The sequence below is a fragment of the Capra hircus genome, chromosome 28 (assembly GCF_001704415.2).
Source record: "Capra hircus breed San Clemente chromosome 28, ASM170441v1, whole genome shotgun sequence".
Lineage (NCBI taxonomy): Eukaryota > Metazoa > Chordata > Mammalia > Artiodactyla > Bovidae > Capra > Capra hircus.
Genome location: NC_030835.1, coordinates 43,666,808 through 43,693,226, shown reverse-complemented (window position 1 = coordinate 43,693,226; position 26,419 = coordinate 43,666,808). Strand labels below are relative to the sequence as shown.

The following is a 26,419-nucleotide window of genomic DNA, read 5'->3' as shown; positions in this document are numbered from 1 at the left end:
GCTTACTACAATATTTACATCTAAGAAATTTTCCCAGAGAATATATACTGGATTTTTGGGGGAGGTTCTATTTTCTCATTCTCCATCAATTTACCCCACGGTGTCTAACAAGTCCACATGTTAGCAGGAGTAGGATGACTTTACCATCTGAAGATGGAGGATCCTGCAGGATCCTGCCCTCACCCTGCATGTAGCAGATGCTCTGTAAATGCAAGTCCCCTTTCCCGAGGAAGACCTCAACCCCGTCTGCGTTCTCCAGCTGCCTGCCTTCAAAGGATGAAGGGAGAATCCATCTCTTTCTGTCACTTCTTGAAACACAAAGCAGATGGGAATGTGGCATTTGCAGAGAACTAGTCTGTGGAATTGTCCTAAAAAGCTAATAAACTCCCAGCTTCTTCCTCTCTCCTTAATGAGGATGGCACTGCTGTGACCCTTGCCCTCCCGAGCCAAGCCCATCACTGTCCCCCAGCCATCCCCAGAGGAGTGGGGCTGAGGGGAGGTTCACTGGAGAGAGAGGCCCAGGAGTGGGGGAAGGCTGGGGTTTGTCTGTTGTGCACAAAACTTCGTAATAGAAATATAAATAGCTTGTCAAAATTCCCCTGCACTAAGTGGTCTTGTGAAAACAGCTTCATCAAAGAGACCATATTAATGTTCTTGAAATCCTCTACCTCTTTGCAAGGGCACCTGGCTCTTGGCATAGTTTTTGCTTGCTTATCTCTGAAACCCTTCAGGCAAAACAGTAGACCGGCTACGAATGAAAATGAGAACTGAGAAAGAGTCAAAAGAAGCTAAAAAGCTGTATCTTTTTCTTCCCAATCTTCTAGACTACCTGCATTACAAGTAATGACAGTCTCTACCTTTAGAAAAAGATAATGCTTCAAGTGGTTAAAATGTTTAAGGTCTTCAGGAAACAGCACTACAAACATAAACAACCTGCCCAAAGAGGTTAGTTTACTACATCTGGAAAACATCCATTCCTTTTCTTTTGAAAGGTTCAAGACCAAGAGAAAAGCAAATGACAAAAGCAAGTTTAAAAGAAAGAGTAATTAAAACGGACCCTTCTCCTCTTACCTGACTCACTGTCCCAATCTTGGATCTCAGCCAGACTGGGTTTAGCTCTCGGATGTCATGGCCATCAAGGCTGATTGTTCCTTGCAGGGAAGAAGGGAAAGAGGTCAGTGGGCGCCATGGGGCCAGTGACTGATACAAACACAGACAGGATCTGGCGGCAAAACTCCAGACTCAGTTTTTTAAAGATTAGATACTCAAAATCTCCAAACAGAACCTAAAACCAGTGGGTTTCAGTGACTTTCAGAGCTGGAAGGGACTCTTCGGATCATCCACACCTACTCTCTCCCTGCGATGGGGGGATGACCAGCCCACCTCGCTCGTCCCACCAGCTTGCCTTCCCTCCGGTGTTAGTGCAGATGCAGAAGCGTCTGCTGTCTGACTGCCACGATGGCAGAGTGTTTCACCATCAGATGTAACTCTTTGACCTCAGCACACCCTGAGGGAACGAAATCATGCCTCCTGATTACGATGACAGTAAACACGAGAAATCCGATTCTTTCTCAGTTAGGCATATAGAATTATATAAGCCCAAAATAAATTTTCAGACACCTACAAAAAACCCAAGGTATTGACTTAGAAAGCCTAAGCACTCGGTACAGGCTCCACAAGGCAGGAATAGAAATACAGTTCCTTTTCTCCCTGATCTGTTCACTGTGATGAAGAAACCCACTCAATGTTTTGCATCCCTCTCGCTAGGATTTCCTAAGCTCAGAATTTCATAGCAAGTAGAAGGCAAGTCCAGGCAGTGATTCCAGAGGCAGACAGTGTAATGACGTCCACTAACACACTTGGTGGTTTTGCACATCAGATCAATACCTGGCATACAACCAGCTCTCACGGTGTTCTAACCAAAAAGACTATGACCTACTCTTTAAATTCATGATTTTAGGGAATTCCCTGGTGGTCCAGCAATTAGGACTGCAATCTCTCACTGCTGAGGGCCCAGGTTCAATCCCTTGTCGGGGAACTAAAATCCCACAAATCACATGACCAAAAATAAATAAACTCATTTTTTATTTTACCAATGGTTTTTTTCTTGTGGAGAAACAATGTTTCCTTAATCCAAAAATAAACCAACACATACAGAATATCTTCTCTAAACTCTGATACAAAACAGGATATCAACTACGTGTGGTGAGGGATGTTAACTTGACACACTAACATCACACTAATGATTGTGTGATCATTTCACAATATATACACATAGTGAATCATTATGTTGTGCACCTGAAACTGTTAAATATCAATTAACAGAATGTGTTCTTTGCTCTAAAAGATGCTATAATGCAGTTAAAAATAAACACCAAAATGAGAAAATATCTACTGCTTCAAGAGAGCGTCAGTGGAGCCACACAGGAGTGGCTCACTGACAGCCACGTGCCCTGTCTGCATGCCGGCCCCATGTGGGAGGGATGGTGGGCTTCAAGGAGCCCCGGGCGCCTGCACAAGCTCAGACGGTGCAGGCAGCGTGTTCTCCACATGCTGCCATCAGCGCCCCACGGAGGCACCTTTCTGATCCCCGCTCCAGGTGCAGAAGACAGTGCACAGGAGATGAGGAGATGGATGCAAAGGATACGACATGCCCGACAGGCCTCCTGGGTGAGCTCACAGCCCAAAAAGTAGCACCGCTGTCTAAGGGACTTCCTCCCTGGGAACAGGCCCTCTGGCACTCAGAACTCATACAATGCATAGCCTCTGCACACTCAGACCCTCTCCCAAGGCTCAGGAGTAGAAGGGCTCAAGAGAGGCCCCTGTCCCACAACACGCTGAACCACTCACCAGAAGCAGGGTCGTACAATCTCAGCAGGAGGGAAATCACTGTGGATTTGCCAGCACCACTTGGGCCAACCAGTGCTGTGACAGATCCTGATGGGATAGAAAGGCTGAAATCCTGGAATATGGGCACCTCTGGGCGAGCTGGATAGGCGAAATGCACGTTCTTGAACTCCAAAGCACCCTGGAAGCTTTTCTCATTCAAAACAGTCCCCTCTGAAAGGTAAGACGGGACACGAATCACTCAGCGCCAAGCACATGTGCACAGCTGAGCCCAGGGCCCCACCAGCCTGACCATGGCCTCGGCCCAGCACAGCAAGCTCTGGAGTCTGGGCACTTCTCAGCCAGTCAGGAGGAAGCCGAGTCCCCACTCCCGAGCCTGCTCTGCACCAGCAGCACAGCACACTGGCCACTGTGCTGGAGCCTTGCAGCCCTCAGAAGCCCAAGTCCACATCCCAGTCCTACTGATACGAGCAGCAGCTGATGAAGCTTCCGACCCAAGAGCTGCCGGCTGAGTCCAGTGGCCTTCTCCCTGTGGGCTGCCTCTGCAGGGCCCCCATCCAGGGTTTATCTCACCTTCTCTAAAGAGTTGTTTTAAGAGGATGATGAACAGGCAGGCGCTGCACAACAGCCTCAGAGCTCGAGGGGGTCAGAGGTCGGTTCTATCCGGGGGTGACCCTGCTCTTGACTGGGAGAAGTGGCTCCATCTCTCCCAGTTGGGCTCATTCCTGCCACTCTATCACAGTGGAGAATGCTGGCATTCACTATTGCCCTGGGGCCAGTGAGTAGCTGACAGTGATCGCTGCTTCTTCCACTGAGCCTGACTGCTCGGCCCAGGCCACAGCTGCCCCAAGCACGGGCTTCCAGTGAAGCAGCTCACGAAGGAGATGGTTCAAAGCCAATTAGCATCAGCATCCTCCATGCAATCCCCAAAGCCAAGCAACTCAGAGGCTTTTCTATGCATGAACCCTCTTCCTTTCCTCCCTGCCCCCAAATGTCAAAATCATTGAGGAAGACAATTCTGGTGGCCTGGCCAGGCCCTTCCTGTCTGTACTCCTGAGCGGCACGCACTTCCTCCTGCCATGTGTGGTAACACATCACCTGCAGGGAGGGAAACGGTGGGGGCACATTGTGTGGTCAGGCCCCCACCTCCAGGGACGCCCTGGGGCCCCTAGCAGCACCCAACAGCAATCTGTCCTCACTGCCCACCCTCTGATGGCCCCGTCCATCCCTGTTGTGGTAAAGACAGTGTCTAGTTCATGCTCATCCTTCCCAGGTAGGGCAGGAAACTGGTCTCACTGTCCTAAACCACACATGTTTAATCTCAGTAAAGAAAAGCAAACCCAGTTCTGACCCACCATTGAAAGGAAGCTCAGGTTCTCTCTCGAGGAGCTCCCAGAGGCGGCTTCCGGCACCCAGTCCCTTCATCAGCTCTGAGTAGAAGGAGCTGAGACCTGAGGATGAGAAGCAAAGGCACACGTCTATCATCGGCCAATAAATGGCCCTCTGCTACCCCAAGCCCTCTGGGTACAGTGGCAATAGCCTGCTTTTAACATAAAATCTGTTACTTTCAGGAGAAGGCAATGGCGACCCACTCCAGTACTATTCCCTGGAAAATCCCATGGACAGAGGAGCCTGGTGTGCTGCAGTCCATGGGGTCGTGAAGAGTCAGACACGACTGAGGGACTTCAGTTTTACTTTTCACTTTCATGCACTGGAGAAGGAAATGGCAACCCACTCCAGTGTTCTTGCCTGGAGAATCCCATGGATGGGGGATCCTGCTGGGCTGCCGTCTATGGGGTCGCACAGAGTCGGACATGGCTGAAGTGACTTAGCAGCAGCAGCTGTTACTTTCAAACAAGGGTTTGAAGCAGCTTCCTGGGAATCCGTCAGAATTCCCTCTGTCTCATACCCTTGCTTTCCTTTAGCTTCTCCTCCTGCAATTTCATTCTCTCTCGTAAGGCTTCGGTCTGATCAGGGGATTTACAAATATATATAGTCATACTAGTGAACCCCTGAATTAAAATCACAATGTTACAGAAAAGTCTGCTTAGTCAAAAGCATAGCAATAAAAATAAAATATAATGCTTATCTCATATTAAAAAGGAGTACAAGGTACCCCAACATTCATTTAAAAGACACATCCACAAAATCAACCCATCTTTCAGACTCAACACATACATTTACTAAGCTAAAAACTGAAAAGAAACTTGGCAATTTTAGATACACTAACAACCTCTGCTTAAAAGTCACCTTTGAACTATGATTTAAAATCCCAAGTCCACTGGTTCATGTCAACTGCCAGAACACATACTTTGTAACACTTTCCCTCAGTAAGGGTGCTGAAAAAATGCAATTCAAGTATCCTGGGGACACTGATATTTGTGGAAGATAGAGTGAACTAAAACCTTCAGGTTAAATTAAGGATGCATCGGGCAGAAACAGAGCCACAGAACTACAGTCAGTCAACCTTCAATAGTTGAGCAAACGCAATTCAACGGAGAAAGAGTAGACTTTTCAACAAGTGTTGCTGCAACAACCAGACTCCATGTGCAAAAAACAAATCAGGACACAGGCCTTACTTCTTTCACAAATTAACTCAAAATGATCTAAACATAAAATGCAAAACTATAAAGCTCCTAGAAGACAACACAGGAGAAAAACTTACATGACCGTGGGTTCAGAGATGACTTTTTAAGTATATTAAAAGCACACTCCATGAAAGAATATGTTGTTAAGTTAAAGTTCATTAAAATGGAAAACTTTTAAGAAAGATCAAGTCAAATGTGGCAGAAAGCACAAGACGGGGGCCAGGAGGAAAGCTGACGATGGCTAACTGTGAAAGGTGCACAGAAAGGTCACAGAGAGGGCAGGTGGTGGCCAGCAGATCTGTTTGGAGCGGGGAACATGACCACACGGTGTGCGACCCTACAGCCCGTCAGACCCAACCCCAGGGATGGAAAGAAAGAAACAATACCATCATCGCTCCAGCATCCTGAATTGGTCTTGTCTCGCAAGTCACTCAGCACCCAGAAACATCTTGGATCAGATTTTTCTTTAAGACCAGCCAGCAGAACTAAAATGTTATTTTAAATGGATCTCTGGAACTCTCAGTCCAGAAAATATCCTTACTTGCCTGCGGATGTCTAAGGAAAAGCCTCTCTTTTAACCAGAAGAAAACTCTGGAACCCTGAAAACAAAAAGTTGAGGTGACCCTGTGGGATACCTGAGCTCCTTTAACCAGACTGAGGCTGTTGATCTAACCTCTCCATCTTGGTTTCAAAGAAAAGAAGGAAAACAAAAAGCAGGAAATCATTTGCTCCAGGTTGGCTGAGGCTTTGCAGACTCCACACAGTTCTGCCTCCAAGGAGCTTGCTTCCCTTCACTCAGGGGCGGACAAGGAAAGCTGGGCTCTGAGAGACTCTTTACAAAAGCAAGCAACTGTGTCTCATGTACTTTATCACTTCTGTTTTGGACTGTTCACTAGTTTTGAACATGGTTGGCTTCTCCCCGCCAGCAACCTGCCCGTCATGAAAGCATCACCATCAGAAGATGAGGTTCCTGCACATGCCTGTTCATACCAGCCTTCCTCCCCAACATCCATGCTACAGTGAAAGGGAACAGGCTGCCCTGTGTGCTGGCTGGGAACAGATCCAGTGAGACCCTGTGCTCTGTGAGCTATGCGGGGCAGGGGGCCTGCAAAAATCTAACACTTCTCAACCCAGGGAGGATCACACTCGTCTCTACTCCGTCCTTCAAAGTCAGGTTGGAGTAACATTCTAGGAAATGCTTTTGCAGTTAGTTAATTGATGAGTAGTGGAGTAATGGGAAAGTTAAGTTTTCATTTCAGAAACTATCACCTGGTTTTTCATTAATTCCCCAAGCCTATTTAAATTATATACCTCCGACGCTTACTCCAACCCAGAAAGCATACATTAGGAAGGAGGAGAGTTCGCCCACTGTCATGTGGGCACTGCCCATCAGCAGCCCTCCTTTGTACAGGACGGAAAGCACGATCAGGTTCCCAGAGAGCCCAGTCTGTTAAGGGAAGAAAACACAGAAGTCAGGTGAGAACAAAAGACCCCAAATGCAAAAAGCATTCACACTGTGCAGAATTTCCTTTATGCATTTAACCATCAAGCAAGATTTTCCCAAAATACATTTTAATCTGAACTTTAAAATTCTTTCTTTTTTTTTTGGCTATACTGCACACCATATGGGATTTTAGTTCTCTGACCAGGGATCAAATCTCTGCCTCCTGTGATGGAAGCACGAAATCTTAACTGCTGGAAAGTCAGGTTAAGTCCCTCAAAAATATTTCTGAAATATCATAATATTGAAGGAAATAATCTCATCAACATAGAAACCTAGATGCTAAGCTACCTATCAGATTCCTATTTTATTCAATCTAATTTATTTGCAAAGGGAAAAAAATGATATTAAGGATGCCTCCCCGATGTATTCTACCACGGTGGGCTGGGCAGGCTGCACTGAGAAGCCAGGTAAGATACGGGGCTTATCTGCTCTGATGTGCATTAGGTACGTCGTCTCTGTAAGCGTGCCTCCTCAGGGCTTCCTGTCTGTTGAGCTACGGCCATTACTGAATCACTGCTACCATCTTTCCACTTTGAAAGTATTGTGACTCTGCCATCATGGTGATTTTCTAGCTCGGTGTCCTACCTGAGTTCCCTGTGATCAATGTGGTCAACTTTCTTATACCCTCTTCTTGAATACACTGAGGTTATTCTGGCTAATTCTCAGTGGGTTTAAAACTGCCTACACCAGAATGACCTGGGGCTAAAGGACAGATCGCCAGCCCCATTCTAAGAGTTTCGTGGAGCTGAGGATCCGTGTGTCTAACCAGTTTCCAGGTGAAGTGGATGTCAGGGCCTGATCCACAGTTTTGGTCTCACCACCTTTCCTTTAATTACATTTACTTGCTTTCCCCTTCCTTCACAAAAATATTTTTAAGAATGGTAATTCTTAGTCTTGAGGGAGAAGGGAAGTATTTTCTATGTATGGTAAGAGTCACAGAATAAAAATCTCTCCTGATCACGACGTCTACACTTTTCGTTCTTTCCAAAATAATCAACTTACTGCTCCAAAGAAGCCAGCCCGAGCAAATGCCTCTTTCCTTGCTAACTGCATCACATGGTCCACTTTGTTGGTGTATTTCTCTATTTCAGTTGTTTCTTTCCCAAAAGCTCGAACAGTTCTTATGTTTCCAATACGTTCCTCAGCTAGCTGGGAGAATAATACAAACATTTCACGGGAGGCAAAATTAAAATGTGGTTCTCACATTTAAGATACTATCAACAGAAAGCTGCTTGTCATATGCAACTAAGTGAAAACAGACTACAAAGCAGAGTATGTGAAGAATCCTGCTTCTGGAAACAAATATGTATCTATACATACACACATCATATATATAGGTAGATAGAAAAATAAGTGAGAAAAAAAAAGAAAAAGAAGTGAGAAGGTTGGTAGATAAATAAATATATTTTTATGCAGTGGGAAAGATAAGATAAAATCATAGACTCCAAAATGTTAATAATATTCATTCAGAGCTAGGATTATGCATTTTTTTCCTCATTATATTTCTCAAAATTCTATTTTCATAAATATGCATGGCTTTTATAATGAAAATATAATGATTATTTTTAATTTTTAAAAAAGACAGAACTGGACAGCATTACAAGGACAGCACTAGAAAGCCACACTTATTAGTTAATAAAGGATAGAGTATCATCCAGAACAACTATTTTCAGAACATGATTAGCCTTTTCACCCTATAAAAAACAGTGACTTGAGCTCATATGATGTAGTCAAGTGGGATCAGTGCTGAGGTGTGGGTAGAAATCAAGTCTAGAAGGCAGAATGCTTTGGGTTCCAGGATCTGCAGGGCTAACACCAGGCAAAGGATGTACTTTTTGGAAAGGTTAGACACATTACTTTGGGTCTGCCCACCGATAACCTGGCTCTGAGCATCCAAGTGGAGACCACACCAGGGAGGGGCCTTTACCTGAGTGGCCTGTGCCAGGGAGTCCTGGGTGACTTTGGTCAGTTTCCGTAGGTACCGGCCATAAAGCACAGCGATGATGGACACTGGAGGCACCACACTCAAAACAAAAGTGGCCAGTTTAGGGGACACAAAAAACTGTCAAAAAACCCAAAACATATGTGTTACACAGAGTAGCAAGATACTCTCACTGCCCACTGTAAACATGTGTATGTTTAAATTAATAGGTAGGCCTACAGGTGCTGTTTGGTAGAACTTTTCAGACATTCTCGGTCTTCACAAAGCCCCGTGGATATTCAGCCGCCACACAGGAGCAACGTGACAGACAGCCTCTGAGGCTGTGGAGCCCCTTTGCCCTGCAATGCTGTACCACTACTGGCACGACGCTGGCCAGTGCTATCCAAATCAGACCACACTACTCAACAGAGCAGCGGGGATGGAGGAAGGAGACCCCTTCTGCTCCACACTGGCCAGACCACACCAGGAGTTCTGTATTCAAGTCTGCATCAAGGGTTCTGAACAACCAGAGCAATGTCTCCCTGAAATGACTCAGATGGCAGCAAGACCAAAAACCCCCACGTCACGTGACAAAGTTGAAGGCGGACTTGCAGAGGTGTGACAACCAAGTTAGAGCTGTTTCCATGGCTTAGAGGACTGGAATCTCAGGCAGATGGATCTGGACTCAACAAAAGGAGTCTCCTAACAACTGGAGTTGCCCAGAGAGTAAGTAACACAATAGGGTTTTCCTATAGCCAACCCTGCAATTAGGTGATTGTATTTTAAATGGTGTTAGCATCATTATTCATTATCAAATAGTCTCATCAGTATAAGACTCCCCTAAAATGCTGGGGGAAAGCTGCAGACTGAAATGTAAAGTGAAGGATGGATCAAGCAATCATTCACTTATTTACTCATTCAACAACTGAGTACCTAAGGCCTACAGACAGCAGACACTATCCTAGGCACCTGGGAGGTAACTGACCCACAGGGAGTTCCATCTAAGGGGAGAGGTGAGGTGGGAGTCAGAGAAAAAACAGATGAGATAGAGAGAGAGAAAGCCTGGAGTGCCCTGTGGTCTTGGAAGAGAATGTGCAGGGCCCTGAGGCAGCAATGAGCTCAGTACCTTGGCCTCTGGGGATGGGCCACCCTGAACAGACAAGCAGGCACTGGGGTATCAGTGGCCTGCAGGACACAGGCGGAGCAGCGAGGCAATCGAGTAGGTCTGAACACAACACAGCCCAGGCAAGCTGTCTGCACGGCACGGCAGGAATACCCCTTGCTGTCCCTGAGCTTGGGGATGGTCTCAGGACCCTCCCTCCCTGTGCTCCAGTTCCATGCTTAGAGATAACCTTCTGAAGGATGAGGCAGGTGCTGTCACGGAAAGGAGTGCTGCAGAATCAGGAACACACAGCTCGATGCTGGGAGGAAGAACCCACATGTAAACTACTAAACTGACAGTATGGTACAGACATCATTAGGTTCTCGGAAGCAGGCTTACCATAGTCGGGTCCAGGGACCCGTGAGAAAGGATGAATCTGTCAGTCCCTCCAGACCTGAAGGCCAGATCCCGGGGCGTGCCTCCTCATGAGGCCCTGCTATAAGCTGAGCATCTGTTGCTGTCGCTGCTGCTAAGTTGCTTCAGTCGTGTCTGACTCTGTGCGACCCTAGAGACGGCAGCCCACCAGGCTCCCCCGTCCCTGGAATTCTCCAGGCAAGAACGCTGGAGTGGGTTGCCATTTCCTTCTCCAATGCATGAAAGTGAAAAGCGAAAGCGAAGTTGCTCAGTCGTGTCCGACTCCTAGCGACCCCATGGACTGCAGCCTACCAGGCTCCTCCGTCCATGGGATTTGCCAGGCAAGAGTACTGGAGTGGGGTGCCATTGCCTTCTCCAGCTGAGCATCTGTGTCCCCCTCAAACTCACAGGCCTTACACCTCCACAGGGCTGGATGTGGATGGAGCCTCTAAGGAAGGAATTAAGGTAAAATGTGGTTATAAGGGTGAGGGCCCTGATCTTGTCTTTTTAAGAGAGTAGCCAACTCTCTCCACACAAGCACAGGCGAAAGGCCATGTGAACAGAGCTCGCAGTGAGAGGGTGGCTGCACGCAAGCCACGGGAAGAGGCCTCAGAACGAACCTACTTCGTCAGCACCTCGACGTTGGACTCCCAGAGTCCAGATCTGTAGGAAATACACTTCTGCTGTTTGAGCCCCCACTCGTGGTACTGTTATGCTGCTCAAGGCACTGACACAGGCCCCCTCTGACGCCCTGCCCTTCAAATGCTACTCTTCCTGAGCCCCAGACTATTAATATCTGGAAACGGTGCTTTATTTAGTATAGAAGGGCCTTCTCCCAGAGCTTTGCTTCTCTCTTGGCTGAGTGTACACAAGATTTCAAAGCCGTCTTCCATTCTGTATGGTAGACCTTACAGGCTCACTCTGGCAACATAGCCTTCTGCTCCGGACTCAATGCTCTCTGGGACACTGGTCAGAAACTTCAGCTTTTCCACCTATGAGGAAAAATCAGCCACAGTCCTCATTCTAGGGTCTAGAACTGCACCAAGATGACAGCATTGATGGCTGCTGGTCACCTGAGAGGTGGTCAGTGTGCTAGGGAACGACACTTTAAATTTTAGCTGTAATTAAAATTAAATTTCAAAAGCTGATATTCCATTTCTGTTCAGTTACTAATACAGTTTTAAGTATGTCTGGAGATTCTGGTGTGTGCTTTTCAACCACAAATTTTACAAAACCTAAATATTGATTATTTCCAATGAAAGCCTCCAGACTTAGATGTTCTGTAAGTATAAAATATACAGAATATTTTAAAATCGTAATATGAAAAATATTTGATTAATGATTTTTATATTAAATACATGTTGAATTGATAAACTTTGTTTATATTAAGTAAAATTATATCAAAAATTAATCTTATTTCACCTTTCTTTCTGTTTTATTAAAAAACTGTTTTGGCTCCTCCACACAGCTTGCAGGATTGAACCTAGGCCCTCAGCAGTGAAAGGGTGAAGTCCTAACCACTAGACTGCTATTGAAGGTCCTCTGTTTCCTTTTTGAAATGTGGCTACTGGAGAAATATCAACAACTTCAGATATGCAGATGATACCACTTTGAAGGCAGAAAGCGAGGAATTAAAAGAGCCTCTTGATGAGGGTGAAAGAAGAGAGTGAAAAAGGAGGCTTAAAACTCCATATTAAAAAAAACCTAAGATCATGGCATCCGGTCCCATCATCTCATGGCCAATAAAAGGGGGAAAGGTGGAAGCAGTGACATGTTTCCTCTTCCTGGGCTCTAAAAGCACTGAGGATGGTGGCTGCAGCCATGGAATTAGAAGACAACTGCTTCTTGGCAGGAAAGTTATGACAAACCCAGACAGTATATTAAAAAGCATCGACATCACTTTACATATACAGGTCCACATAGTCAAGGGTATGTATGGTTCTCCCAGTAGTCATTTATGGCTGTGAAAGCTGGACCGTAAAGAAGGTAGAACACCGAAGAAGTGATGCTTTCGAACTGTGGTGCTGGAGGAGACTCTTGAGAGTCCTGTGGACTGCAAGGAGATCCAACCATCCTAAAGGAAATCAACTCTGAGTATTCATTGGAAGGACTGATGCTGAAGCTGATGCTGCAATACTTTGGCCACCTGATGTGAAGAGTCAACTCACTGGAAAAGACCCTGGTGCTGGGAAAGATTGAAGGCAGGAGGGAAAGGGATGACAGAGGATGAGATGGTTGGATGGTATCACTGATTCAGTGGATATGAACTTGGGCAAACTCCAGATGGTGAGGGACAGGGAGGCCTGGTGTACTGCAGTCCATGTACTGGGGTCACAGAGAGTCAGACACTGCTTGGCGACTGAACAACAACAACAACTAGAAAATTTAAGTTGCACACGTGGCCTGCACTACATTTCTCCCGGCCAGCAGCACAGGAGAAGGTGTGTCTTCAGACACCTGGTATGAATGGAGGCAAGCAGATGTGAGGGGCTCCAGTCCCCAGCTAAGGAGGAAGAGATATGATGGGTGGAGAGGGTAAATGATTGCAGAGCTGCCTGTCTGTGCAAAGGGAGCCCATCCTGCTCCTGACAGGAGGAGGACAGGGAACAACCCTCAGGTCCTGTAGAGATGACTGACAGTAGCAGTTTCCTGCCTTTGAGGACAGATGGCTGGACAGACTGACAGCCTAGTGCTCCGCCTCAGTCTAGCACTCGGCACCAGGGCTCTTCCTACCTGGGCTCATTCCCACCCCCACACGTTCTTAGAACCCAAGCAACAAGGCTTTTGCAAAAGCCACACTCTGATCTCCAGATAAGAAGTGAAGGTTCAGGTGCCAACAATAAGGCAACTGCCCTGGGTCCCCAAGGCCTCTGCACAGTGCTGAGCACAGCTCACGGGAGTGCGGCTCACCCTGCCAGGGTGCACGGACGGACACAGAAGCTGAGGGACGTACCATCATGCCGATGCCAACAGAGGCCTGCGCTCCAGCCCTGAGCCCGTCTGAGAGGTTCTCCGTCACTGAGCGCCCCAGGAGGGCTGCGTCTGCAGACAGACGGTTGATCAGCTCTCCTGTGCGTGTCTTGTCAAAGAAAGCCACCTCCTGCTTCAGCACTGAGGAGAAGAGTGAAGCCCTCAACCTATTCACGATGCGCTGACCTGCAAGGCAAAAGAGGCAGCATCAGTGGGGGCTCAGCTGCACACCCGCAGCTGCCCAGGTCATGGCCTGGTGGGACACCAGACACAGCCACGCGCATGTGCTGCTGGCCAGCGCAGGGCTCCCCGTAGCGACCACAGCCCGTGGGGCCGATGACAGAGTACAGAGATCAGCAGTGCAGTTTACAGTTTTATCACACTGACTTCTCACAAGCTAATTCTGCTTCTCTCTCACAATCCTTTCCTGGATTTAACTTTCAAATGGCAAGAACTGGCTAATTATCTACAGAGCATTTTATCAGCTGAAGGGCCAGCAATGACATGGAGTCGGCTGTCCCAGGCTCCGTCACCATGGTGGTGTCACTGCCTATCAACTAACAGGCCTCACAGCGATACTGGGCAGCATAACCCAAAACCAAGTGCAGGGGCTGACCAGCGCGGGCAGCTCAGCAGGGATGGAGAGAGGGGAGGGATAGAAAGGGTGTCCAGGGGACACACAGCGATACTGGGCAGCATCACCTGACGCCACATGCAGGGGCTGCCCCGGGCGGGCAGCTCAGCAGGGATGGAGAGAGGGGAGGGATAGAAAGGGTGTCCAAGGAACACACAGCGATACTGGGCAGCATCACCCGACGCCACCTGCAGGGGCTGCCCCCGGTGGGCAGCTCAGAGGCTGCACACCACCACCCAACCTCCTGGAGACACACAGGCAACTGAGCTCTAATGCCGGAGAGGAGGGGTGAGCACAGAGTCCCTTGTCTACCACGATCCCCAGCCTGGGGGTGCCAGAGCACAGGGAGCCCACGAGACCCACCCCGCCCCACCCAGGCCGCCCAGGAGCAGGGTCCCGGCACCTGACGTCTGCATGAGGTAGACACGGACGGCATTGGCCGCGGCACCGCACAGGAACACGCCTCCAAGCGCCAGGCAGAGGCGGGTGAGGCTGGAGCTGCAGTCTGCAGAGGGGTTTGTGTAGATGACGTCAATGATCTTCCCCAGGAAGAAGGGGGCGGACATGGTGATGACACTGGACACCGCCAGAAACCCAACTGCAGCTGGAAAACACAAGCAACTCTCCGGTTCTTCGGTGCTTTGCCCAAGGAACAGGGCGCTGAGTTCATCAGCTTCTTTCCCGAAAAATCTTTTCAGAGCGTGTGATGCTCAGATGCTGGGAGTCTCCTCCCTTTAGCTCCTGGACCCCTGACTAAAGAGGAGTGCCAGATCTGGTTCTGGGACCATATCAGGCAGGGTGTCAGTAGGGGGCACTGATCCTACACAAGTATCCAGACCAGACGACCTGGCTTCACCCTGGTCTGTTCCTCTCTTCTTCCCCAGGAGCAACTGAGAGCTAACCACAAAAATCCACTCTGGTCTCCCTCCTGCCTCTTGATCTAGGGGTTCAACTCAGATGACATTTTTCCTACATTCATGCTGTATGTAGTTACTCCTTGGCATCTAACTGCGTCTTAGCTTGAAGATCAAACGACACAGGTAAAGCTCTTGATTATGTCTAATATTTCACAAGACTGTAGGCTATGGAAAGCAGGTATGGGCATCCACTACTTGTGTGATACCTTCCTTCTTAATATGACTGCTTTGGGAAATAAAGTACCAGAGTATCATCATGATTATAAAAATATGCAAGAACACAACTGTTCACACTCCTTAAAAAAGGCACAGAATCCTTTCAGAAAAGAAAATATTGAGAAAATCTGATTAGGAACAGCATGTGTCACAGATAACTACATTCATAATAAGGAATGCAAATTTAACCACAAAGATGTATCATTTGTCATCTACTGGTTTGGCAAAGTTCAGAGTTTGACAACACCCTGTTAGTGTAGCTGCAAGGAAGCGGCATTTACACTGTTAGTAGCTATGCAAACTGGTACAGTCGCAGTGGAAGGTGATGAGATCCTACCAGTCAAAATGTAACTGCACACTCCCTTTCGTCCACCAATTCTATCTCTAACGTGTAGATACACTCCCATATGTGTATGCAAAAAAAGGTACACTCAAGTGTGTTCATTAAGGCATTGCTTATACCAACAAAAGATTCAAAATACTCCAAATATTTCTTAGTGAAGAAAAGTTAAACCAATTATGGAACATGTATTTTATACATATTATGCAGTCATTAAAAACAATGAGGTGACTCTATGGAAAGCAACATGAGGCAATCCACTAAGACACACTGTTATCAAGAAAAGCCGAGGACACAAATGTTTGTGGGCCTTTTTTGCTAGTTGGTTCTTAAGTTCACGTAGGCACAAAACCACCCCAGAAATTCCTCAGCCTGAAGCTGTGCACCCAACAGGCAAATGGCTCAGTGTGTATATGTCGTCTAAATATCTGGAATGTACACCGGGTGCCTCTCCACTGGCATCCACAGTTTAAGAAAGTAAATAGAAGCTTTCAAGGAGAATCATGGTTTCAGACCTGCATTGTGACCAAAGGCTCCGCCCACCTCCTCCTACTTCCTTTGGCCTTATCTCTCACACGCGTTCAGCCAAGTAGATCTCTTGTACCTCTAATTCTGTTCTGACATCTGCTTGTTGGAGGCCCTAAACTGACACACCCAATGATCTTTCAAAATAAACTCACACATCCATATGTTTACCTTTACAGCTGGGCCATGGTCAAAGAACTTCCCAGGCAGCGCTAGTGGTAAAGAATCCGCCTGCCAATGCAGGAGATGAGATGCAGGCTCGATCCCTGGATCAGAAAAGTCCCCTGGTGGAGGGCATGGCACCCACTCCAGTATTCTTGCCTGCAGAATCCCATGGGCAGAAGAGCCTAGTGGACTAGGGTCCACAGGGTCGCAAAGAGTCAGACATGACTGAAGCAGCTTAGCATGCACGCGTGCACAAAACACCTCCAAGGAAGTAACAAACGAGTAACCGTTTCCTTCTGCAGAGTGGCACCAGGTGACTGGGGCAGGGTGCATATGTATGCCACTGTGACCCCTCCAAGTTCAGTCCTCCTGGGGCTCCCTCTGTCCCTCCTGACCCGCTCCCCCCCCCCGCCCCCACTGCTAGCACCATCACTAAACAGTCAATGGCAAGGACCCTAAGTGGACACAGTGTGGGGGAGGGCTGCTCCCAACACCCTGCAAATAGCTTCTCTGTGTCTTGCCTAAAGCTAACACTTGAGTGAAAGGCTTCACTTTTACAAAACCTTAATACAAAGAGTTAAGAGCAAACTCTGCCAATCGGTAGTTCAGCTGGCAAACAGCTCTAGGAGAAATATGAGCTTGTTAAGTCAGGAATACTGCCCAGACTCTCTCCCTCCTGGGGGTCTTCTAACACCTCCCCTCAAAGGGGGCCTGCTCTGCAACCCCATCTATAATACAAACCCCGGCACACCTTTCATTCTCTTTCCGGCATTTCCCAGCCTTTGGGAAGTTTCACTTATCTACTGTATCTCTCCATTAGGAGAAAAGATTTCTATTTTGTTCACTGTTATATCCTAACTGCCTACAGGGACAGGCATATAGTATAAGCTCAATAAATACTGGCTGGATGAATGAACAAACTGAACTCAGGCAAAGGAGGGAGAAAAGCATGTCAAAGTTCAACAACAGCCCAAAGAGAAATACAAGATCTGGTAGCTCGGAAAGTCTGTGTGGAAATGACTCCTTTACAGGAGCCAGGAAACCCGCGTACCTGACTGCGTAATATAAACCTGGCCAAGTGCCCTTTTAGTTTGCTGTAAGACTCAGGATCTTGTTTCAAAACTCTGTGTTCCTGATAACTGTGCTCAGGAGGACCGAAAGCCCAAGGGTTCTGGGAGCATGTGTAGCTCAGGTTCTAAAGGGCATGGCCACGGAAGCCAGTGGCCTGGCGACCCGGGAATTAACCCGGAAGACCTGTTTCATCTGTCATCAGCAGGCAGTTTCTCTAGTCTGCTTCTTCCCTTTGGCAAATACTTCTGTAAGTGTAATGTATATGCAAAGTGCTACCAGGGCTCATCTCCCTCCCACCTCTAGTCTTCAAATTCAGTTATGATTCCAAAACAAGAACCTGTTCAGCATGAACACACACTAGTTCTTACATAGTAATGATAATGATTACAAAGAGAAGGGAATTTGGCTGAATTAAACTTCGCTCCAGGGGCTTGTGGTGGTCCAGTGGTTAGGAACCCACCTGCCAATGCGGCTGACATGGGTTTGACCCCTGGTCAGGACACTAACTCCACTTGCAGCAAGGCAGCTGAACCCCCGCGCCGCAACTACTGAAGTCTAGAGTCTGTGTTCCACAGCAAGCAGCCACTGCAATGAGAAGTCCTCACACCACAGCTAGAGGGCAGCCCCACTTGCTGAAACTCGAGAAAGCCCACACGCAGTAACAAAGAGCCAGCAAAGCCAAAACAATCAATCCTAAAAAAAATCGTTTCAGGATCTCCCCTTTAAATTAAAAAAAAAAATTATTACTGCCATTTGCCTCTTTCTTCTATAAGTTCAGTTTAGTTCAGTCACTCAGTCGTGTTCGACTCTTTGCAATCCCATGGACTGCAGCATGTCAGGCCTCCCTGTACATCACCAACTCCTGGAGTTTACTCGAACTCATGTCCATTGAGTCAGTGATGCCATCCAACCATCTCACCCTCGGTCATCCCCTTCTCCTCCCACCTTCAATCTTTCCCAGCATCAGGGTCTTTTCAAATGAGTCAGTTCTTTGCATCACGTGGCCAAAGTATTGGAGTTTCAGCTTCAGCATCAGTCCTTCTAATGAACATTTGGGACTGATTTCCTCTAGGATGGACTTGTTGGATCTTCTACAAGTTAAATGTATACAAAGTAAAAAAAAAAAAAATTCTGCTTTGGGTTAGCTGGATTTCTGTTAAGATTTTACTACACAACACCATCTCTGACATTCATGAGTCATGAATTTGCACCGCAACTATCCTCCCTGATTCCTCCCCAGACCTGATGAGCCAAGTACACCACAATCCTTCTGGATATTCTCCATCTTTTCCCATGGTTCATTCAGCATTTGCTTACTCCTCTTCCTTGCCTGACTGTTACTGTCTCTTGACAGGTATTTTCAAGCATTTTTCTGTTACCCTAAGTCTATCCAGTCATGGCATTCAAAGAATGAGAGCAATCTCCTTGAAAAGAAAGAAGGAAAACCTGAAAGGCAGGCTGCTTGGAGAAGGGCCGTGGCCAGTACTCAGGTCCTAGACTGGCAGGTCTGGGGGCAGCAAAGGTTGTACAGCCTGTCTACCACCACTAGACACAGGACAGCGCTTTTAAGGACTCATCTGCCCACTGAGCTAGGCAGGTGCAGCAAGCCCCATGTCACTCACGGACTAAGGCATTAACTACCCACCACTATCTGAAGCATTTGCCACACACACTGTCTCCTCCAACAATGCTCTCACCATCCTCATTTTCCAGACAGGAAACTCAAGCACTTAGAGGGAGCTTGCACAAGGTCACCCAGTTCATCTACTGCAGAACCACATTCCGAGACAAAAATCTGTCTTCTTCATCTTCCCACAACCAAGCTGAGAAAACACCAGGGACCTCTGCTGGGGAGGGTGAGGCCAGCCAGGGAGCAGAAAGGCTGCCGGATAATGCTGGAGTGGGGACTGTGGTGCAGAGAACAGGTAGGAGGCTCCAGGCTCTCAAAGAGAACAGGGCCGCTGCAGCAAGGCAGGCCTAACAGGGTCTCAGGCTGTGGAGTGAGAGGTCAGGTTTGTATTTTAAATGATTCACTCCTGCTGTAGAATGAAATGAAAGGACCTGAGGCTGCCCTGCTCCAGGCAAGAGGGGAACTAAGGTGAAGTGGGGAGGAGGGGCAGCGGGGATAGGATGGTGACAAGGAATGCAGGCCTTTTTAAGAGCTAGACTCCACAGGACCTGAGATTTGGGGAGACCTGGGGAGTTCTGAAGTTGGGACTGACAGGATCGGTGCCCTAGCTCTGTCATCTAGCTGTCTGACCTTGACTGAGTCATTCAAACTCTCCGCACCTCAGTTTATGCATCTAGAAGGTGGCAATAAAAATAACCTTTCCCTCAAGGAAATGTGAGAAATGACGCACACACGATGTCTCCAGCCCAGTGTCAGTATCAACGATGAAGTGAAGTGAAGTTGCTCAGTCATGTCCGACTCTTTGCAACCCCATGGATTGTAGCCTACCAGGTTCCTCAGTCCATGGAATTTTCCAGGCAAGAGTACTGGAGTGGGCTGCCATTTCCTTCTCCAGGAGATCTTCCTGACCCAGGGATCAAAGCTGGGTCTTCTGCATTGCAGGCAGACGCTTTACCATCTGAGCCACCAGGGAAGCTAAATCAACGATAAGTATCCACTATTATCTATTAACATACTGGGCTTCCTAGCTGGCACTAGTGGTAACGAATCCACCTGCCACTGAGATCCCTGGGTTGGAAGATCCCCTGGCAAAGGAAATGGCAACCCACTGCAATATTCTTGCCTGGAAAATCCCATGGACAGAGGAGCCTGGTGGGCTACCGTCCATAGAGTCGCAAAGAGTCAGACATGACTGAGCGCACACACAGTCTCTATATTACAGCTGGCACAGCAAGTAGTCAGGACCGACCGGTGCCCCTGCCAGCTGTGTCCCACTCTCCGAGAGGAGGGACAGAGAAGGAAAGGAGTTTTCAGTGTCCACAGAGAACACAGGAGTAGAGGGCCCAGGCAGGTGAGAGGCTGAAGTGAAGGAGCCTGGCAAGTAGCTAAGCTGGACAAGGCAAGAGGTAGAAAGGGCCGACAGTCAGCAGGAAGTGGAGCGCCAAGGAAGCCTCTGAGGCTGTGGAGTGACCTGGAGACAAAGGTCTGGGCAAGGCTAGAGTGCAAGCGACAGGCGTGGCATCTGTGCCGCAGTAACCACAATGGGCCTGCCCACGACTGGCACTTCTGCCCAGCACACACGTCATGCAAGCTGCCCACAGAACTTAAAATCTTCTAGTTGCCACATTAAAGAGAAACAGGTAATATTAATTTAATAACATATTTTATTTGATCCAATATATCCAAAGTATTACTCATCAATGAACATTAAATCATAAAGAAAATTCACATTTTTTCCCCATACTAAGTCCCTTCAATATCTGGTATTTCACTTTTGAATCAACTCCGACTAGCACGTTTCACAGCACAGCTACAGGATGTTCAGGTTTTCTCTGAAATGTGGTATTTCCGAAGCAAATACACTTGAAGGCTTTCTGGAACAATTTTGTTTCCGAGGTTCAGCCTCATTGCCCCACCAGCACTATCCTTGTCAGAACTTTTCACTCCTGGCCTGGGGTGCAGGATGCAGCCGTTCTAAGCACGCCTCGCCCTCGCCTTGCTTTCTACACCCGCTGGTTTCATCAGTCTCTTCATTCTGGTCACTTAACGGTCTAGCTCTGTAATATTCAACTATGAATGTAGCAAAAGCTCCTGGCAGGCATCAGGTTCTAAGAACTGTCCTCATCTCAAACCACACAAGTCCTTATCTATGTTTAAGTGAACAGCTTGGGGGTGGAGGGCTGGACATGCAACTTCCACACTTGACCAGTGACCCACCTGGGATATTGATATTCCCTGATAGCTCAGTTGGTAAAGAATCTGCCTGAAATGCAGGAGACCCTGGTTCGATTCCTGGGTCAGGAAGATCTGCTGGCGAAGGGATAGGCTACCCACTCCAGTATTCTTGGGCTTCCCGTGTGGCTCAGCTGGTAAAGAATCCGCCTGCAATCCGGGAGACCTGGCTTCGATCTCTGGGTTGGGAAGATCCCCTGGAGAAGAGAAAGGCTACCCACTCCAGTATTCTGGCCTAAAAGAACTCCATGGACAGTCCATGGGGTCACAAAGAGTCAGACACAACTGAGTGACTTTCACTTTCTTTCTTTCCACCTGGGAATTATGAGCAAGACAATCCCTGTGGTGCCCACTGCACCAAGACCCTCCATCACTGTCATCCCACTGCCCCCTCAGGCCCTGGGCTCACTCCTAGCTCCCAGCTCCATGCACGGTGCTCCCACCCTCTCACTCACTGGACGCCCCAGCAGCCTCTTCTATCTGCCAGACCGGGAGCACAGCTCAGACCAGTCACCTCTTATCCCATCAGCCACAGGGGCCCCGCAGTGAGCTCCTTCATCTTTTAAGACTCCTGTGACCAAGACGATAAGACAAGTTATCAGCGAAAAATGACTGCAGAGCAACCTTGTAGGCCACAGCTGCTGGAAGATATCTACAAATTCAACACAAAGTGAGACACGGGAGGAAGGGCCAAGGGGCGCATCAAGGACTGTGGTTCCTTCAGAAGAGAGACGGACATGACAGTCTTCAGCAGATACCCACAGGCGTCTCAGATGGCAGACCCTGTTTTTAGAGTTTCTGATACAAATCATGTAAGATCAAAGCTTTCTGGTCACACAGTTAAGGCAGCATGTTCAGCAAACTGCTGAACACAGATGAAAACACTGCTATTCAATCATATAGTTAAATTTCTGAAGCAGAATTTTTGTATTCCTTTCTCTAAAAATTAACAAACATTGGAATTCCTTCTCTTCAATTCAGCTTTTTTTTCAGCCTCTTGATTTAAAGTACACACACACACACACGTGCTCGTTATTCCCAGCATTACAGAGATGGGCCAATGTCTAAGGCTGCTCCTACAAGGATAAGCTACAAATTAATGGCGATCCCCCTCAACATTCTCTTAATCCTACAAATGTCAACATTCAGAGCGGGTGCAACATAGTATATAGACAATAGTACATTGTCTTTTGAGGCAGCCCTATGTCCTCATAAGGAGCTTTCATCATATTAAATACAATATGTATATATTGTTTGTTTGAAAAGTGAATTGAAAGTCACGCGGCTGTATCCGATTCTTTGTGACCCCATGGACTATACAGTCCTTGGAATTCTCCAGGCCAGAATACTGGAGTGGGTAGCCTTTCCCTTCTCCAAGGGATCTTCCCATCCCAGGGATCAAACTGGGGTCTCCTGCATTGCAGGCAGATTATCTGTTTGAAAGGTGGGAATAAATTAGTGTACCAATCCAAGATTTACTCCCTCAAATTATACATTCACACTTTTTCAAGGCAGCAAATCTAACTAGCTCCCCTTCTTAAAATGAAAGGAGGTACAGCTCTTGCTTCCTTAAAGGCTGTCTTCTGAGCAGGCTCACAGACAGGACATGTGGGAACAGGTACAAAGGTACACGGACCGTGACCATGTGGAGAGGCAGGGTTGGGCCACCTACCATGGCCAGATGCGTGGGTGCCACAGAGCCTGAGCCTGATACCTAAAACCTTTCTTGACATCTAAAATTTCAGAAACAAAACTGGATTTCCTACACTTATTTTTAATTACACATGAAGATGATGGACACACCCTGCAGTGCTCAGTGTTTCTAAACTCAGGTTTCCACCTGGGCCTGGTCGGGCCATCCCTTATTCCTTCTTTGAAGGCACTCTTTGAAGGCCCTATTCTGTGCCACACACACGCTAAGGACTAGACACAGAAAGATGAAGCAGACACAGCTCTTTCCCCAAGAAGCTCATAGTCCAATGAGAACTCCTAATCTCAAGTTTTTCTTTTAAAAGAGAAACAGGGAAAAAAAAATTCCATCAAAAATACACGCACAACCAAGTGACAAGATTATTCTCTTTATACCTCTGTAATACCAAGAACCCACTAAGCTGTTAAAGTCAGTGAGAGGTAAAATGTTTCCATTCTGTTGCCCTCCTCTCCCACACCAGCCTGCCCTATATTACAAATCCTTCTCTAGGACTATCCTTCCTAAAGCAACAGATTTGTAACAAAAAATGTGGGATTCTCACCTGCTTCAAGTCTAAGAACATTACAAACCCTCTTTCGCAACCCTCATCAAACCTGCAGTTTTATCTCTAGTCACATGATCTTTTCATTAATGCCTCTCCCTGACTAAACTGCAAGCCCCAGCAGGAGCAGGAACCGGGTTTTCTTCTGCTCATCAATGAAACCCAAGGGCCTAGGACACAAGACTCAATATTTATTAAAAGAAATGAAGATTTGGAGAAACCTCAAAAGCATTTAGATCTTACAAGGACTTTGCATTTAAACATTTCTCCATTTATGGCAAAAAATGAGACTATACAAAATCTGAATTTTGTTTCTAAAAATATTCATTTTTACTTTATAAAATTACTCAGTTAAGATTTAGTTGGGTTGTGATCTGCAGTTTCTCAACCCTTCTAGAGTTTACCGATCACTGACCATAGCCAGTGCTGACTCTTCTGAAGAGCTTAGTAACTCCCTGCCTACCGCTCTGTGAGGCAAAAACGGGACAAACCTGAAAGGTTTACATTGTTTTGCTTCACGGAGTAAAAGTAATGTTAGCTGCTTAAGAAATTAACCTGACGCAAATAACGTGTATGTGTTTCTTTTTAGTGCAAGAGCATATTACAAAATAGGTTTTCTAGAGTCTACGATTTATTTTACAGGCAGAGTAAAAGCAAACAAACAACCCAAGTCACTTGAGAACGCTGGCAAAGTAAAAGCGAAACGGACTTGACGACTGTGATAAGAAGATGCCTCTCCACTCGCATAATATGCTACAGAGTGTCCGCGCACCTGCGGACCCGCACCGCTACAGCAGGCGCACTCCGTCCGTACCTGCAGGGAGGACGCCCAGGCCCCCTGCTGCCCCCTCAGTGCCCCTCTCGCCGGCCTCGGACCTCGCACGGGTAAGGTCGCCGGTGACCGAGAGGAGGGCCCTACCTGCCAGCCTCCGGCGCTCGGGCTGCGCCAGGCTCAGGAGCTTCTGCGCCTCCGAGCGCCTGGCCGCCGCGGGCCGCAGCAGCGGGTCGTGACCGGGAGTCGCCGCGGCCGCAGGCAAGGCCGGCCCGCGCCGCCAAGCCTCTCCCGCGGCCCGCGCGACCAAGGTCGAGCAGCCAGGGAGCGCTGGGCGCGGGAGCCTGGAGGCGACGGGCCCGGCGAGCGCCCAGCACCTAGACAGCCCGGGGGGCCGCGCCCAGAGCGCCAGGAGCCGCGCCAGGCCCGCGCCGCCCGCGGGGCCGCCGGGACCCCCGCCCGCCCACCGCCGCGGGGCTCGCGCGGCCCAGCCCCCGCGAGCACGGCCGGGGGCACGCCCCCAGGCCTCGCAAACGCCGGGTGCGTCCACAGCGTCCGGGTCCCGGGGGAGCGGGCGGCTGCGCCGCGCCTCAGGAGCAGTCGCAGCGGCCAAGCCGGCGGCCCGCGCATGGCGCCGCGTCCGACCGTGCGCCGCCGCCGCCGCCGCTCGCCTGCCCGGTTAGCCGCCCCCGCGCCCCGCCCCATCCCCGCCCGCGCAGCCCCGCCCCGGGGCGCCGAGTCCGGCCCCGACCACCCCGGGGGCCCCCGCCCGTCCCCGGCGCCTGTCGGCAGCGCCCCCCACCGGGCAGCCCAGAGCCCGGCGCGCCGCCCGCCCCGCGGTGGAAGAGGCGGAAGACAGCGCCTGGGGCCGCCGCGCTTGCGCACTGCCCCGCGGGCCGCAATGCGCGCCCCTGGACCGCTCGGAAGAAGCTGGGAGCGGCGCGGACCCTGGTCACGCCGGCGCGCCGGAGAGCGCAGGAGCGATCACACGCGCCCGGCTTCTGACCGCAGCGGGCTGCTGGTGTTCGCGGGCTTGGCGGAGGGCTGAAACTCGGGTAGCTCTGTGAGGAGAGGGGTCCTCTCATAAGGTGGACAGACGTGCATTGAGCGGAGGTGGCCCGGCTGCGCCGGCTGACTGCTTCCCGGTAAGGCCAGGCAGAACGCGCGCTGTGTAATACCCGAGTGCGGAAAGCCCAGATTAGGGTCAAAACCCACCGGGACGCAGGGACTTCACGGCCTGACATCCGTACTCCAGGGCCTGGTCCTTATCTAAGAATAATGTTTGAGGAAAAGTGGATAGCTTTTTGTTGATCTCTCAGTATTTTAAAGGCTGGGACTCGGATGAGGCCAGTGAAAGTGAAACATTGCTTCAGCTGCAATATTTATGGATTCGGGGGGGGGGGGAATGGTTAATAATCAAGATAAATATATTTTAGTTCAAATTTTAAAAAAATCAAAATTAATGCAAAAATCCATAATGAACAATGTATCAACATTTCAAATGAAGGATCTGTCCCTGCACTTGGGCAAGCCCACCTCTCTCTCTCAACATTGATCCCAGCCCTCAGAGTTTTGTTTACAAAATCAAGCAATTAGCAGCTTTGTTTGCAATTTGTTTTCAATTTTTTTTTTCTTTAGAATACCATTTATCTTGATTACTGGAGCTATTTAGAGTTTCCCTAAATTTTGCCTCCAGGAGAGTGCCTCACTTACCTACCTGGGGCCCTGGTAGGTAAGGAGTGTAGGACTTTTGAGGTGAAGTACCCATAATGGAGAGGTAATGTAGGATTAAATCCCACCCTAAATCCTGTGAAGACAACAGGAATCCTCTAAATTCCATCCTCTTAATTCCAACCTCTTGAACCTAGAGGGGCATGGAATCCATAGTTCACCACTCCACCCCCACCGCCTCTCCCTGGCGTCTACCTTCTAGAATGCAAGGTGTAATGTGACTGAAGCTTACACTGCTGATTTATAAATAAGCAAGTCCTGAGATTTTGTTAGATGACTTCTGAAAGCAAGGGAGATATAGTGCCGAATATCCCACATCAAGTCAAATAATGACTTTGTGGGAAAAAAAGTGACAATTTTAATTCAAGTCTAATCTTCCTCTTCCTTTCTCTTTTCTACTTCCCAGAAAACTGTTGCTGCTACTGTCTGGGAAAGGTGAGACTGGCTTTTTCTTTCTGCCTTCTCCAGAATGAAGTCCAACATTTTCAGCCAGCACTCTCTGGGGTCTGGAGTCAAAAAACAAAATACCTGAAGTGTAGCTCATGAAGATACCATAAACTCTCTGTGTTGCCTGCACTTCTAACAATC

At 48.4% G+C, this 26,419-nt stretch overlaps 1 protein-coding gene across 1 annotated transcript in view; it reads right to left on the bottom strand.

The window, feature by feature from the left end:
• Nucleotides 1-24,805, bottom strand: part of ABCB10 (ATP binding cassette subfamily B member 10) — a 34,201-nt gene extending 9,396 nt beyond the window's left edge. The window contains exons 1-10 of the mRNA XM_018042167.1: nucleotides 24,746-24,805; nucleotides 24,248-24,689; nucleotides 14,384-14,584; nucleotides 13,330-13,532; nucleotides 8,867-9,001; nucleotides 7,942-8,088; nucleotides 6,747-6,882; nucleotides 4,203-4,298; nucleotides 2,851-3,060; nucleotides 1,072-1,151 (exon numbers count right to left, since the gene is read on the bottom strand). Coding sequence (XP_017897656.1) covers nucleotides 1,072-1,151; nucleotides 2,851-3,060; nucleotides 4,203-4,298; nucleotides 6,747-6,882; nucleotides 7,942-8,088; nucleotides 8,867-9,001; nucleotides 13,330-13,532; nucleotides 14,384-14,584; nucleotides 24,248-24,689; nucleotides 24,746-24,805 — 1,710 coding nt within the window. The remainder of the gene's footprint in view (nucleotides 1-1,071; nucleotides 1,152-2,850; nucleotides 3,061-4,202; nucleotides 4,299-6,746; nucleotides 6,883-7,941; nucleotides 8,089-8,866; nucleotides 9,002-13,329; nucleotides 13,533-14,383; nucleotides 14,585-24,247; nucleotides 24,690-24,745) is intronic.